Source organism: Salvelinus fontinalis, chromosome 32 (assembly GCF_029448725.1).
Source record: "Salvelinus fontinalis isolate EN_2023a chromosome 32, ASM2944872v1, whole genome shotgun sequence".
NCBI classification, from domain to species: Eukaryota; Metazoa; Chordata; class Actinopteri; order Salmoniformes; family Salmonidae; genus Salvelinus; species Salvelinus fontinalis.
Window position 1 is genome coordinate 38160765 of NC_074696.1, and position 15849 is coordinate 38176613.

At 44.9% G+C, this 15849-nt stretch overlaps 2 protein-coding genes across 17 annotated transcripts in view; one reads left to right on the top strand and one right to left on the bottom strand.

Annotated features, from left to right (window-relative positions):
• The window catches only part of LOC129831264 (chromodomain-helicase-DNA-binding protein 4-like), a 30227-nt gene extending 17331 nt beyond the window's left edge, over positions 1-12896 (top strand). For 2 of the 16 annotated variants that reach the window (XM_055894481.1, XM_055894485.1), the window contains exons 18-42: positions 1499-1672; positions 1915-2056; positions 2235-2366; positions 2609-2726; positions 3871-3995; positions 4260-4352; positions 4561-4714; positions 4828-4851; positions 6115-6290; positions 6935-7124; positions 8140-8228; positions 8343-8444; positions 8655-8788; positions 8902-9046; positions 9197-9365; positions 9558-9617; positions 9802-9905; positions 10119-10350; positions 10470-10535; positions 10703-10858; positions 11028-11136; positions 11449-11581; positions 11850-12045; positions 12364-12533; positions 12621-12896. In XM_055894481.1, the coding sequence (XP_055750456.1) occupies positions 1499-1672; positions 1915-2056; positions 2235-2366; positions 2609-2726; positions 3871-3995; positions 4260-4352; positions 4561-4714; positions 4828-4851; positions 6115-6290; positions 6935-7124; positions 8140-8228; positions 8343-8444; positions 8655-8788; positions 8902-9046; positions 9197-9365; positions 9558-9617; positions 9802-9905; positions 10119-10350; positions 10470-10535; positions 10703-10858; positions 11028-11136; positions 11449-11581; positions 11850-12045; positions 12364-12533; positions 12621-12635 (3208 nt within the window). In that variant the 3' untranslated portion in view covers positions 12636-12896. Of the gene's footprint in view, positions 1-1498; positions 1673-1914; positions 2057-2234; positions 2367-2608; positions 2727-3870; positions 3996-4259; positions 4353-4560; positions 4715-4827; positions 4852-6114; positions 6291-6934; positions 7125-8139; positions 8230-8342; positions 8445-8654; positions 8789-8901; positions 9047-9196; positions 9366-9557; positions 9618-9801; positions 9906-10118; positions 10351-10469; positions 10536-10702; positions 10859-11027; positions 11137-11448; positions 11582-11849; positions 12046-12363; positions 12534-12620 lie in introns of all 16 variants that reach the window. The other 14 variants (XM_055894486.1, XM_055894488.1, XM_055894493.1 and 11 more) reach the window with 12 other exon arrangements.
• The window catches only part of LOC129831269 (gamma-enolase-like), a 151434-nt gene that overhangs the window by 66902 nt on the left and 68683 nt on the right, over positions 1-15849 (bottom strand). The window lies entirely within an intron of this gene.

The following is a 15849-nucleotide window of genomic DNA, read 5'->3' on the forward strand; positions in this document are numbered from 1 at the left end:
TCCTTAACTGGAATAGTGCCCAAAGCACGTCTAGTGGCTAGAGGTTTTGAGGAGCTGGCTGCTAAAGAACTCCCAAAAGACTCACCGACATGCACCTCAGAGTCACTCAGATTGTTGATGTCAGTGATCTGCCAGAAAAAATGGAAACTTAATTCCATAGACATCAAATCTGGATTTTTGCAGGGAACAGAGCTGTCAAGGGACATTCACATCCGACCTCCGCCTGAAGCTAAAAGCGAAGGAACACTGTGGGGGAAAAAAAAAAGGTGTGTATGGACTGGCAGATGCATCACTCTACTGGTACAACAAAGTCAAGGCAACAATGCTGAATACAGGTGGAAAAATGTCACAAGTGGATCCCGCAGTCTTCTATTGGCTTGATCAAGACTGCAATGTGACTGGAGTACTTGCCTGTCATGTTGATGACTTTATCTGGGGTGGCTCACAGACCTTTGCTTCAACTGTGATTCCACACCTCAAAGCTGTTTTCTAGGTTGGCCGTGAGGAGCATGATTTTTGTTATGTTGGCATAGAGTTTATTACAGTTGATGGAAAAATACTGATGCAACAGGAGAGCTATATCAAGAATCTTCAACCTATCCACATGGATTCTTCAAGAGCCGTACAAAGGAATTCCCCTCTGTGGAATTGAAGCTGGTCAATTGAGGTCAAAGATAGGACAAATTTTATGGGCTGCGAGACAGAGTAGACCTGGTTTGATGGTTGCAACTTGGCATCTAACACAAAACACGCCACTGTACAAACCATTCATGAGGCAAACAAAGTTGTTCGTAAACTGAAATCACAAAAAGTGACTAAAGTTTCAGCATGTTGGAAAAGATGACTCTTTGAAACTAGTTGTCTTCAGTGATGCTTCGCTAGGTTAACACTGGTGGGACAAAACGGCACTTTCTACCTGTAGTTTGTGTCACTGTCAACTACTCATTAGTTGATGCTGGGAAGTCAACCAAGTCTGTCAGAGAAAAGACTTTGAGATTAGCAGCATCAAGGAACTTATTCAAGCACAGAGAATCCAGCGGATTCTGTGGTCAACCACAAAGGAAAAGCTTGCTGACTGTCTGACTAAAAAAGGAGCATCCGGTCTTGTGCTCCTACAGGCTCTCAGTAATGGAAAGTGGCAGCTTGAGTAATACAAATAAAAACTGTCACACAACCCATTTGTAATGGGGAATCTTGAATAATACTTGGACATTTAATTATGTTGTTATGTTGTTGATGTTTTATTTGTCTTTAAAGAAAAGGGGGAGATTGTTAAGTTCATGTTTTAAGTATCCCTGTATTTCTGTTATTACGGGGCTATCACTCAGTCAAAAGTGCGCATGCGCAGGAAGTCTAGTGGTTGTTGGACCTGGCCTTGAGTGTAATGGCTACTTGTAGTGTGTTCATATAGTAGAGTAAACTTTGTTAAACTGGAACCTTGTCGTTGTGTCATTTCGAATTAACACTTACTTCCCTGCATCTTCCTCTCTCCGTGTAGTAACCTGGAGGGTTTCCTGGAAGAGTTTGCTGACATCGCCAAAGAGGACCAGATTAAGAAGCTGCATGACATGCTGGGACCCCACATGCTCAGGAGACTGAAGGCTGACGTCTTCAAACACATGCCCTCCAAGACGGAGCTCATCGTCAGGGTGGAGCTCAGCCCCATGCAGAAGTGAGTGAACCTGGGAAAGGAGGGATAGGATGTAGTGAAGAGGGTAGATTGAATAGTGGTAACCCACATTTATTGGCTAAAAGGTGATGTGATCAAATATATAGTTAGAATGATTAGTTATCTTCCCAAGACTACTTAATTAAACACAGTCTTCCCTTGGGATACTCAACTCATGAGAACTTTACAATAAAATTGGACTGGGGAAGTGGTATAAAGTGTTTCTTATTCCCTCATCTTTTTAGGAAGTACTACAAATTCATCCTCACCCGTAACTTTGAGGCCCTGAACACACGAAGTGGTGGGAACCAAGTATCCCTTCTCAATGTGGTGATGGACCTCAAGAAGTGCTGCAATCACCCCTACCTCTTCCCTGTGGCAGCTATGGTACGACCCACATACCAATGTTGTTGACTGAGAATGGACCATGCTATTGTGATGGATAAGTGTGTGTGGGGGGGATGGGGGGGTTGTATTTTCAGTTTTAGATATAATATGCATTTTAACTTTAGTCTTTTGCTCTACATAACTGAGGCTCTGACTCTTGATTGGTTCCCCCAAACAGGAAGCCCCAAAGATGCCCAATGGGATGTACGACGGCAGCGCCCTCACTAAGTCTGCCGGGAAACTGACTCTATTGCAGAAGATGATGAGGAAGCTGAAAGACGGAGGGCACAGAGTACTCATCTTCTCTCAAGTTAGTTACCCAACACTCACATTTTAAATACTTTATTTGAATTCACAAATTGCATTACATCTTGAAGAATTCAACCATTTCAAAGATCTTGGAGACAGACACTTAAAGACACAAAAAGCACACAGACATACACATGGACACTGCTTACCCTTGTAGATTATTTTATAGATTGACATTTATTTTGCCTCTCGTGCATCAATTTCATTTGTTTACTCACCGCCCATTCACTCCCTCTGTATTAGATGACCAAGATGCTTGACCTGCTGGAGGACTTCCTGGAGAACGAGGGCTACAAGTACGAGCGTATCGACGGAAGCATCACCGGGGGCATGAGACAGGAGGCCATCGACAGATTCAACGGTGAGGCTCACCCCACAGACTTCCTCATTCACACTCGACTATATCACTGTGTATACTGCAGTTTCAGAGTGAGTATTATATAGTTGAGTCTTTAGAGGTATATGTCCTATCGTTGTTTGATATTGAAAGGGATTGATATAGATAATAGCTGATGTAGAAAGCCGGGTTTCTTCTGGATCACACCGTGGTGGTCGGTGCGTCTGAATTTGTTCCGGTCCCCGGGCAAGAAACAGCCCCATCTTGGTGGTGCAGATAAAAAAAATTGTTTCCATTACTGCTATTCTACATGTTTCTCCATGAAGCTGACATTTTTTGTTGTTGCTGTTTTAAAGCAAATTTCCTGCAATTCTATGCGTTTTGCCATGACTAATGCTGTGTTTTTATGCTCAAACATAATTACAAAATCAATACTCCTGAATTCATTGGGCCTATTGCAACCATGGACGGCCACTAGATTATCGCCATGGCCCGACAAACAGTTCTTGTGCTGACATTTCTTCCAGAGGTAGTTTGGAACTCGGTAGTGAGTGTGGCAACCTAGAACAGACAACTTTTACACACTTTTGTTCTGTGAGCTTGTGTGGGCTACCATTTCACGGCTGAGCCGTTGTTTCTCCTACACGTTTCCACTTCACAGTAACACAGGCCTGTGCAATTCCAGTCCTCGGGGGCCTGATTGGTGTCACACTTTTCCCCCATCCCAAGCAAACACACCTGATTTTAAACTAATAGCATTTTTAACTGAAGATCATGATTAGTTGGAGTTAGGTGTGTTAGCTGGGGTTGGGGTAAAAGTGTGACACCAATCAGGGCCCCGAGGACTGGAGTTGCCCAGGCCTGTGAATAAAAGCACTTACAGTTGACCGGGGCCGTTCTAGCAGGGCAGAAATTTGACGAACTGACTTGTTGGAAAGGTGACATCCTATGACGGTGCCATGTTGAAAGTCACTGAGCTCTTCAGTAAGGCCATTCTGCTGCAAATGTTTGTCTATGGAGATTGCATGGCTGTGTGCACGTTATTATACACCTGTCAGCAAATAGCCGAATTCTCTAATTTGAAGGGGTGTCCACATACTTTTGTATCCATGTTTGTGTATATGTTTAGTGATTTTCGTCTGAGTGGTTGGTCTGTTTTGTTCCTTAGCCCCGGGAGCGCTCCAGTTTGCCTTCCTGCTGTCGACAAGAGCTGGAGGTCTGGGTATCAACCTGGCCACCGCCGACACAGTCATCATCTACGACTCAGACTGGAACCCTCACAACGACATCCAGGTATCACACATAGGCCAAATCAGGTCCTAAGGACTTAGAGATTTTGATTTGTTTAAGCAATATGGTGGAACTTCCACCTAGCCTATCAGGGCAAGTGGAGCTATTACCATATTGCTTACGCCTATCCAATCAGATCTCCACACGTGTTTAGCGGTCGATTTGGGATTGGGCCATTACCGTTTCCTTGTCCTCCATATCAACTTTATTAAGGTGGTTGCAAGGATGAAAGGTTCATACAGTTTCTCTGCCTCTTCCTCATCTCAGGCTTTCAGCAGAGCTCACCGTATCGGACAGAACAAGAAGGTGATGATCTACCGCTTCGTCACGAAGGCCTCTGTGGAGGAGAGGATCACTCAGGTAAAGAGCCTGTCCCCTCTCCCGCAACTTCACAACGTAACACAACAAATCTGTATCATAGAAATTATACTTTCTTGATGGATCCAATGAATGTTGTGTGTGTGAAACAGAGCCTTGTCTGTCAGCTCTACTCATTTAATTTCTATGTTCTAAATGGGCTGAAAGAAAGTGCAGACATTGAAATGTCCCATGTTCCCTCCCTCACCAGGTCGCCAAGAAGAAGATGATGTTGACCCACCTGGTGGTGCGTCCTGGTCTGGGCTCCAAGACGGGCTCAATGTCCAAACAGGAGCTGGACGACATCCTCAAGTTCGGCACGGAGGAGCTGTTCAAGGACGAGCTTGGAAAGGGGGACAAAGAAGGTAAACATGGAGGGATGATGGATGGAGTGGATAGTTGTTCATCTGTCAGATCACCAGTCATTTGGCTTGCAAGTTAGCAAACAAAATGTCTTCTTTTTTTTACCTGCCCACAGCAGGTTACTGGAAGCGTGTTGCAGGTGAACAGAAAACGAGCAAAGGCCAGCAGATACGAACAGTCAAATAAGCTGATAGTTTGTTGTTTATTACTTATTATTGCTTATTAGGTGAAATGTTCAACATTTCTATCATGTCTCCCACTCCCCCCCCACCCCCTTAGAAATTAATGGAGCATCTAACCAAATTACACATGGTTTTAGTTCTGGGTAAACCGAGATTAAAGACATCATAATGATGTATATAACAGATTTGGTTCAAGATTAAGTTTATGACAATGTTTATAACGCGTTCAGTATAACGTTTTATTAACTGGGTGGTTCGAACCCTGAATGCTGATTTGGCTGACAGCCGTGGTATATCACATACCACGGTTATGACAAAACATTTATTTTTACTGCTCTAATTACGTTGGTAAGAAGTTTTATAATAGCAATAAGGCACCTTGGAGGTTTGTGATATATGGCCAATATACCACGGCTAAGGGCTGTGTCCAGGCACTCTGCGTTGCGTCGTGCATAAGAACATCCCTTAGCCGTGGTATATTGGCCATATATCACACCTCCTCTGGCTTTTGCTTAATTATACCATGGCATTGTTAAATGCTTGTTTCTGATTGGCTTGAAGGGCATTCTTGAGCATGCATATTTGACCAATAACGCATGGTAGAATTCAATGGCTATAGAACATGTAAGAATGAACTATGTTTGAGCTGCTTTTGAAAGTAAAAGTTGAATTGAAAACATTGGCATTGTTGAATTCGATTTTCATAATGACAAGCTAGGACTGATGGTTTGGTTAGCTAAACTATAGCAAGTCTGTTTGGTTACCATGGCAACTATAGTAGCCATCTAGTAAACTTGCTAGCTACTTCAGTGGATGTTGAACACATTTCTACCTGCAAATGTGTTCAATTATAGCCATGGTATAAAACGGATCTTCAACCCGGGGCTCTATGGGTCGTTCATTATTTTCCCTAGAACGCATAGCCCCTCGTTGATTATCCCTTACATCGGGGTTTTCCCATAATCTGTCCCGGGGCCCCCTACTGGGTGCACGTTTTTGGTTTTTGTGCTAGTACTACACAGCTGCTTAAAATGATCAAAGCTTAACGAGTTGTTTATTTGAATCAGCTGTGTATTTGCTAGGGCTAAAACCAAAACGTGCACCGAGGAGGGGGAGCAGGACAGAGGTTGGGGAAACCCTGCCGTACATGATACTGTTTAGAACGTGTGCTGATGTTTTTAGATGGAGCATGTCCACAATGTAAATGTGATGTCCCCCAGGTGAGAACAAGGAGGAGGACAGCCAGGTGATCCACTACGATGACATGGCGGTGGACAGACTGCTGGACAGGAACCAGGAGTCCGAAACCCCGGAGGAAACGGAGATCGGGAGCATGAATGAGTACCTCGGCTCCTTCAAGGTGGCCCAGTACGTGGTCAAGGACGAGGAGGAGGCGGTAAGCGTGTTTGTTGGACATATATGCCACTTAGCAGGCGATTTAGTTCCAATTTTAAATTTTTAGGAGGTCGACTCCTATGTGGCTTTGTTGTAGCCCAGACGTGTGTGTGTGTGTCTCTAATTTGACACAGTCACCCAAGCAGTACCGGAGCACCAAGTCAAGGTTTTTAAAAAAGGCTCTTTAACAGCTTCTACCCCCAAGCCATAAGACTGCTGAACAATTCATCAAATGGCCACCCGGACTATTTACATTGACCCCCCCCCCCCCCCCCTTTTGTTTTTACACTGCTATGCTACTCGCTGTTTATTATCTATGCATAGTCGCTTTACCACTACCTACATTTACAAATGACCTTGACCAACCTTTACCCCCCTGCACACTGACCCAGTACTGGTACCCCCATGTAATAGCCTCGTTATTTATTGTTACTTTTATGAAATGTTTTACTTTAGTTTATTTGGTAAATATTTTCTGAACTCTTCTTGAACTCCATTGTAAGTTAAGGGCTTGTGGGTAAGCATTTCACAGTAGGGTCTACACCTATCGTATTCGGCGCATGTGACCAATGTAATTTTTGATTTGATCAATGAATCACCTTTTGTCTCACTCACTCATATTCCTTCGCTATTGGCTCCCCTCAGGAGGAGGAAGTACAGAGGGAGATCATCAAGCAGGAGGAGAGTGTCGACCCAGACTACTGGGAGAAGCTGCTCAGGCACCACTATGAGCAGCAGCAGGAGGACCTGGCCCGCAACCTGGGCAAGGGCAAGCGCATCCGCAAGCAGGTCAACTACAACGACGGATCCCAGGAGGACCGAGGTAGTAGACGGGGTAACAACAACAAGCGCCAACGCCATTATTTACTTACTTATGTTTTTATGTGTGTGTGTGTGTCCCTTTGTGGATGTGTGCAAGGGAAGGCATGGAGGTATGCAGTGTGTAGGAGCATGGAGGTATGTACCTGTGTGAGCGTCACCGGTGAAACCTTAGTAACAAAGTGGTGTCCGGGGCTGGTTTGAATTTTCTTTACCTCCTGCATGAGGCATGCCTCTGTCACAGTTGTGTTGGAAATGTTGAATTTTAATCCAATTTGCATTACCTCACCACTTCAGCAAGGCTCTGCGTCAAACCTCAGAAAGCCTGGTAAATCTTAACATATGTGATATTCTATCCCCAACAACAATCCAAACTATTCAGGATTACATATGATGAGCAGATATGTTCACGTCCTTTTATGTTAGAATGACAGCTTTCCCTAACTAACTTTTGACACCTGAATACAATGCATTGCAATAGTGTGGACTACTCTACCCACAATGCATTGTAAAGGCACCATGATCTCAGGCTCCTCACCAAGAGGAAGAAAATGCCGGCACCCGCCCCACAAACTGTACTCTGTTATTCTAGTCCCCTAAGAGATATAAGGAGTTGGAGTGTGTGACTGAATTGGGGTTGTGTGTGTGTGTGTGTGTGTTGTGCTTACTTGGTTTGTGTTTATTGTACCCCTTCCCTCTTTTGAGTTGGGAACCGGTGCCTTTTTCCTTGCCTGCTAACTATAGACATACTAGATTAACCAAAGTCCCACGTGTGGTTTGTCAGCTACTCCCACGCAGTGCCCGCGTGTATTGTGTGTAGGCAAGTTGAGACATCACCCCATATCTGTGACGGTGGTTTCCTGCTAGATCTCTGTACTTGGTCTGTTTGTCAACCTTTCACTCAAAGTCTATTTCCTTGTAGATCCCCCCCCCCCCCCCTACTTTGAATGTTAATATATTTTTTCTGAAGTTCAAAGACGTTTCTGGACTGTGTACTGAAATTGCTCCCCGTGTCTTTTTCTGTCTCGAAGCGGATTGGCAGGATGACCAATCGGACAACAACTCTGACTACTCTGTGGCCTCCGAGGAGGGTGACGAGGACTTTGATGAGCGGGCAGAAGGTAAGCGAGAGTGTGCGGACAGAGATTGTGTCCCTGTCAGTGGGGTTTACAAGAACGCGTGTGTGTGGTTTGTGAAGCTTAAGAGAATAACTTTTCATGTTTTCCTTTTTTCTGGCGGTGCAGCCAACTCTCGCAGACCCAACAGGAAAGGCATGCGGGGCGACAGGGACAAGCCACTGCCCCCCCTGCTGGCCAGAGTGGGAGGCAACATTGAGGTCAGCTGTCAATGTCCATCAATCACTGCACTCTGAACCAATGCTCTGCATGATTCTGAATGTGTTTTCAATTTAGGTTATCTACAGATGGGCCTACCCACCACTTGTCTCTGACATTCAATTGGCTTGTACAGAAATAGTTAGAGGTTGGGGGTCGATCTGTAAGACTACCTGTTAACTCGACACTAACACTGCCTCTCTGGTGTTCAGGTGTTGGGCTTCAACGTTCGCCAGAGGAAGGCCTTCCTGAATGCAGTGATGCGTTACGGGATGCCTCCTCAGGACGCCTTCACCACCCAGTGGCTGGTCAGAGACCTGCGCGGGAAAGCTGAGAAAGAGTTCAAGTGAGTAACTAACATGTTATAGTGTAAATGGTAATGCCCTGATATTTGTTGAATTTGTCCCTTTTTTTTTACATCAGATCCACTCATCTCTCTTCCTTCTTTGTCTCCCTCAGGGCGTATGTCTCGCTCTTCATGAGGCACCTGTGCGAACCCGGCGCAGATGGAGCCGAGACCTTCGCCGACGGCGTCCCACGCGAAGGGTTGTCGCGGCAACACGTCCTCACCCGCATCGGCGTGATGTCACTGATCCGTAAGAAGGTGAAGCCCAGTTCCTGTTTGGGATAGTCGATCAATTCAACTGTCATACTTTTTAAGTCAACGTCTTAACGGAATACTGGTCTCATGATCATGTACGACCCTGTGTTTCATTATCTGTCCTGGCTGCGTTCTGACCATGTTTTGGACTAGGTCCAGGAGTTTGAGCACGTCAACGGCCAGTGGTCCATGCCCTGGATGATGGAGCTGGAGGAGAGTAAAAAGGCTGCGGCCGCTGCAGCTGGAGCCCACCCCGACTCCCCAGGGAAGACCCCCTCCACGGGCACGCCTGCAGACACACAGCCCAACACACCCGCCACAGGTACAGACCGCTACGCCCTCTTCCACAACCCTCTCCCTGATCCCTGCTCTTTCTGCATTCCTTATGGACAATTTGTCTTTTTCTGCTGCCGCTGCAGCTGCAACCCCCCCCCCCCCCATTTCTGCAAGTAGACCCTCTCCTGCGATAATGCTTTTAACCCCTGTTCTCCTCTGTGTGCTCGACCCTCCCCAGCCCCCAAAACTCCCTCCACAGGCACACCCGCAGACACGCAACCCAACACGCCCGCCCCAGGTAAACCAACTGCCCCACCTCCACACCCTCTCACTGTTCCAGGACTCTGGCCCATGCGCTGCTGCTATGCTGGTTTTAGTGAAACCACCCTAGAATAAGAGTGCTTGGTGTGTAAAATGTGTAACTGTCAATCAACACTTAGAGATGTGGAAGGTGGATTAAAGAGGATGATCTGTCGGTTTAGCAGACGACCCTTCAAGGACTGAGGATGCTGTGAAGGATGGTGAGAAAGAAGAGAAGAAAGACAGTGAGGGGGAGAAGGAGTCCGGAAAGACGGAAGACCCAGAGGTAAAGAATTTGATCTACATTGGTCAATAGACTAGAATAGGGCAATGGATAACAACCAAAGCCACCCAATGTATCATACCTGTACATTGGGTATTGATACTACAGTATATCATTGTTGTGAAGTCGGAGATGGAACTCCTTTTCCAGAATGGTTATACTTAGTTAGTTCTCTGTGCTTCAGGCTCCAATGAATCTCTTTCCCCTCTCTTTCAGATAATTGCGATCCCTGATGAGGATGAGAAGACCCCTTCCCCTGAAGAGAAAGCAAAGGAAAAAGAGGAAGAGGAGCCCATGGAAACAGACGAGCCTACAAACGGAGAGGCGGAAAAGAAGGATGGAGAGACTCCGGAGAAGAGTGCTGAGGGAGGAGAGGGGACCAAGTCTCCAGCAGCGGAGGAAAAGACGGACGTGTCGGAGGTCAAATCTGAAGACTCTGAGGCCAAAGGTGAACTTTTCTGTCAATGTCATAATAGAATATGGCTCAGTACTATTTTTCCCCATAGTACCATTTCTATTACACTTGTTTGCTAATGTCTCCCCCTCTTTCTCTTCATGGATTTGCAGCAGAAGATAAGAAAGAAGAGAAGATCGAAAAGATGGACACCACTCCTGCCTCAGAGGAAAAGAAAGGTAGCTCGTCCATCATTCGCTCTCGTTTTGTCCCTTGTCAATCAACAAACTGCAGTAAGAACATACTGTAGGTTCGGTGCCTTGGTCGATGTTTGGTCAACGTTTCTGCTTCACGCCATTCTCTCTTTGGCCCCATTTTTATTTGTTCTGTCTCGTTCTGTCTGCAGAGCAAAAGGAGGAGAAGGATGGAGTGAAGGTGGAGGAGCCGGCCAAGCTGCAGAACGGGGACAGTTTGAAGGAGGGAGCGGCGGCCGGAGTCAGTGAGGAGAAGAAGAAAGCTAAGACAAGATTCATGTTTAACATCGCCGACGGAGGATTCACAGGTAAGAGGACTGGAGTGTCGAGGGACACGCATGCCCAGATCTCAACTCTGTCTCAACTGAGTTTTGGTTGGTTTCAAACATGGTTAAGCGCTACTCTTGGACTAAACTGCATTTTCAATAGTCTCAATTGTTACAGGGAATCACTAACAATCTCTTCTCTCTGATACAGAGCTGCACTCCTTGTGGCAGAACGAGGAGAGGGCCGCCACCGTCACCAAGAAGACCAACGAGATCTGGCACCGTCGCCACGACTACTGGCTGCTTGCTGGCATAATACAGTATCCTTTTATACCAGTGTTGACTTACTAGGCTGCCCACTGTGGCTCTTTGCAAACAAACATTAGGACTGCGCATTCCAACTGACAGAACTCAATGATTTACGGTCAAGTCTTTCTCTTAAACATTTGACCAGTAACATTTGACCGACTATTGCCTCCAGGGTGGACTGCCTGTAGCATGATCTGAACATTTCTATGAACTATGACCAGCTTCAAGTATTAGTGAAAGGTCACATACATTAGGTCAGTATTGGTCATAACACAAACAGTGGGGCTTGTTTTGCTTTTCCCCTTGACTCTGGCGCCCCCTAGACACGGCTACGCGCGTTGGCAGGACATCCAGAACGATGTGAAGTACGCCATCCTCAACGAGCCCTTCAAGGCTGAGATGAACCGAGGCAACTTCCTGGAGATCAAAAACAAGTTTCTGGCCAGGAGGTTTAAGGTACAAAGTCCTTTATTAGCCATTTATCCTTTTATGAGCGTCATTTCTAAGCCAACTTTTCTAGTACAGTTTGTCAGCAGTTCTCATTTTCACTCTTATAATATACAGGTTTGTTCTGCTCCGTGTACACGCCGCGCGTTTTGTATTCATGTATTTTCAACCACCCCTTCCCCATTTACTTTCCTTCCCCATTTCCTTTCCTTCCCCATCTCCTCTCCCCCTTTCCTCTCCTCCTTTCCTACCCCATCTCCTCCTTCCCTCCCACTAGCTGCTGGAGCAGGCCTTGGTGATCGAGGAGCAGCTGCGCCGGGCGGCCTACCTCAACATGTCGGAGGACCCTTCCCACCCCTCCATGGCCCTCAACACGCGCTTCAGCGAGGTGGAGTGTCTGGCCGAGTCCCACCAACACCTCAGCAAGGAGTCCATGTCGGGGAACAAGCCTGCCAACGCCGTCCTGCACAAAGGTAGCTAGCCTGCTTGCATTCGCCTAGTACGCCTGGGTCGAGTTCGTTAGGGCACACTAGAAATGTTTGGGGCAAAGGACAATTTTAAATTAAGTTGTTCTGGGTGATACCTTCCCATTTTTTTACATTTTGTTTCTGAGTTTTTCCCCAGCCATTTTGTGCCTACTGAACGTGACCCTGTGTAAAGGAATGGGAAGGATAATCTCTTTGCTGACAACAGACCATAATACGTTATCAACCTAACCTGAAGTACCTTGAGGCTTAGTTGAAGATTTAAGTTGGCAAGCACTTCCAGGTTCTCACTCTTTTCCCTCTCAGTGCTAAAACAGCTGGAGGAGCTTCTCAGTGACATGAAGGCAGATGTCACCCGTCTCCCGGCAACCATCGCCCGGATACCCCCCGTCGCAGTGAGACTCCAGATGTCCGAGAGGAACATCCTGAGCCGCCTGGCCAGCAGAGGCCCCGAACCACAGCCTCAACAACAGCAAGTAAGCGCTCAGCCCAAAGAGGTGTGTGTTTTGTTCACGAGTCTTGTCAACCTTTGTAATGTGGATTGTTCATTTCTCTTTCTACAGATGTCGCAGCAGTAGCCTGGCTTAGGCTTGCCCGCCCCCCCCTGAACCCCATCACCTCTACATTCCTGATCGGCACAGCAGAAGATGACGCGCCCAAGCTTGAAACCACGGCTCTTTACATATATATACATACATACATATATATATATGGACTTGCAGCGTTTCTACAGGCTGACCCCTGGACACTGTGGAAATGATAGCTATTTTATTTTTTTTGTTTTTTGACTTAATATTATTGATATGTTTTTTTGGGACCTAAATAAAAATGTAATAAAGTATTGTTTATTTTTATTGTAAGATTGGGGGGGGGTCAATTGTATTTGTCACATGTGCCCCAAATACAACAGGTGTAGTAGACCTTACTGTGAAATGCTTACTTAAAAGCCCTTAACTAAAAATGCAGTTTTAAGAACATATTTACGAAATAAACTAATGTAACACAATAATGAGGCTATATACAGGGGGTACCAGTGCCACGTCAATGTGCAGGGGTACAGGCAAGGTAATTTGTACATGTAGGTAGGGGTAAAGTGACAGCATAGATAGTGAACTGTGTGTGTGTGTATTATTTATATATATATATATATATATACATACAGTAGCAGTCAAGTTTGGACATAACTACTCATTGCAGGGTTTTTATTTTTTACTATTTTCTACATTGTAGAATAACTATGAAATAACACATGGAATCATGTAGTAACCAATAATAGTGTTAACCTCTATAGTATTGGGCTCGGGACGGTTGAGCTAACGTGATTAGCAGGAGGTTGTAAGTAACAAGGAAATTTCCCGGGACATAGACATATCTGATATTGGCAGAAAGCTTAAATTCTTGTTAATCTAACTTAATTGTCCAAATTACAGTAGCTATTAAAATGTAAAAAAATAACATGCTATTGTTTGAGAGTGCACAGTTATGAACATTTAAGTTTTTAATAAACCAATTTGGCACATTTAGGTAGTGTTACAACATTTTGAACAGAAATGCAATGGTTCATTGAATGTCTAAAACTTTGCACATACTGCTGCCATCTAGTGGCCAAAATCTTTATTGCGCCTGGGCTGGAAATATGGCCTTTCTCTTGCAATTCAAAGATGATGGTACAAAAAAAAGAAACACATTTTTCCCTTTGTATTATCTTTTACCAGATCTGTGTTAAAATTCTCCTACATTCATTTCACATTTCCACAAACTTCAAAGTGTTTCCTTTCAAATGGTATCAAGAATATGCCTATCCTTGCTTCAGGTCCTGAGCTACAGGCAGTTAGATTTGGGTATGTCATTTTAGGTGAAAATGGAAAAAAGGGTAAGAGGTTTAAAGAAATTGAAAAATATTTTAGATTCTTCAAAGTAGCCACCCTTTGCCTTGATGACAGCTTTGCACACTCGGCATTACTTGGAATACTTTTCCAACAGTCTTAAAGGAGTTCCCACATATGCTGAGGACTTGTTGGCTGCTTTTCCTTCACTCTGTGGGCCAACTTATCCCAAACCATCTCAAATGGGGTGAGGTCATCTGATGCAGCACTCCATCACTCTCCTTGGTCAAATAGCCCTTACAACAGCCTGGAGGTGTGTTGGATCATTGTCCTGTTGAAAATAATGGGCCCACTAAGCGCAAACCAGATGGGATGGCGTATCGCTGCAGAATGCTGTGGTAGCCATGCTGGTTAAGTGTGTCTTGAATTCTAAATAAATCACAGTGTCACCAGCAAAGCACCATCACACCTCTGTGCTTCACAGTTGGAACCACACATGCGGAGATCATCCATTCACCTACTCTGCGTCTCACAAAGACACAGTGGTTGGAATCAAAAATATCACATTTCAACTCGTCAGACCAAAGGACAAATGTCCACCGGTCTGATGTCCATTGCTCGTGTTTCTTGGCCCAAGCAAGTCTCTTCTTTTTGAAAAAAAATAAATACAAATGTACCCTTAGACTAGGCAATTCAGTTAAGAACAAATTCTTATTGACAATGACGGCATACCGCGGCCTAACCCGTACGCCCTATGGGACTCCCAATCACGGCCGAATGTGATACAGCCTGGAATCGAACTGGGGACTGTAGTGACGCCTCTTGCACTGAGATGCAGTGCCTTAGACCGCTGTGCCACTCAGGAGCCAATTGGTGTCCTTTAGTAGTGGTTTCTTTCCAGAAATTGACCATGAAGGCCTGATTCACAGTCTCCTCTGAACAGTTGATGTTGAGATGTGTCTGTTACTTGAACTCCAAAGCATTTATTTGGGCTGCAATCTGAGGTGCAGTTAACTCTAATGAATTTATCCTCTGCAGCAGAGGTAACTCTGGGTCTTCCTCTCCTGTGGTGGTCCTCATGAGACCCAGTTTCATCATAGCGCTTGATGGTTTTTGTGGCTGCATTTAAAGAAACTTTCAAAGTTCTTGAAAATGTACGGATTGACTGTTAATCTGTTAATTGAAATGCATTTCAGGTGACTACCTCATGAAGCTGGTTGAGAGAATTTCAAGAGTGTGCAAAGCTGTCATCAAGGCAAAGGGTGGTTACTTTGAAGAATCTCAAATATAAAATGTAAAATATATTTTGATTTGTTTAACACTTTTTTGGTTACTACATGTGTTATTTCATAGTTTTGATGTTTCCACTATTATTTTACAATGTATAAAATAGTATAAATAAAGAAAAACATTGGAAGGAACTTTTGACTGGTACTGTAGGTTCTGGATGGCAGGAAGCTTGGCCGGAGTGATGTACTGGGCCATACGTACTACTCTGTAGCACCTTACGGTCGGATGCCGAGCAGTTGCCATACCAGGCGGAGATGCAACCAGCCAGGATGCTCTCGATGGTGCAGCTGTAGAACTTTTTGAGGATCTAGGGACCCATGCAAAAGGTTTTCAGTCTCTTGAGGGGGAAAAGGCGTTGTTGTGCTCTCTTCATGACTTTCTTGGTGTGTTTGGACCATGATAGTTTGTTGGTGATTACACAATGTAATATAAAACAGTTTTTTTTTTTTTACCATAAGTGTTCAACGTCTCAAGAATCACATTAAAGGCCATGACACACTTTGCTCCAACCTGGTGTCAGGGCCTTTCATATAATTATTTACGTGAATCCATCCGAGACGCTCCATCCGTTTCATATGTTATGTATTAATTTGTGGATGTCCATCACCCATTTCGTATGTTATGTTATGTTACAAATTAAAATTCGTATTATAGTGTAACGGCCCTGGGTTTATAA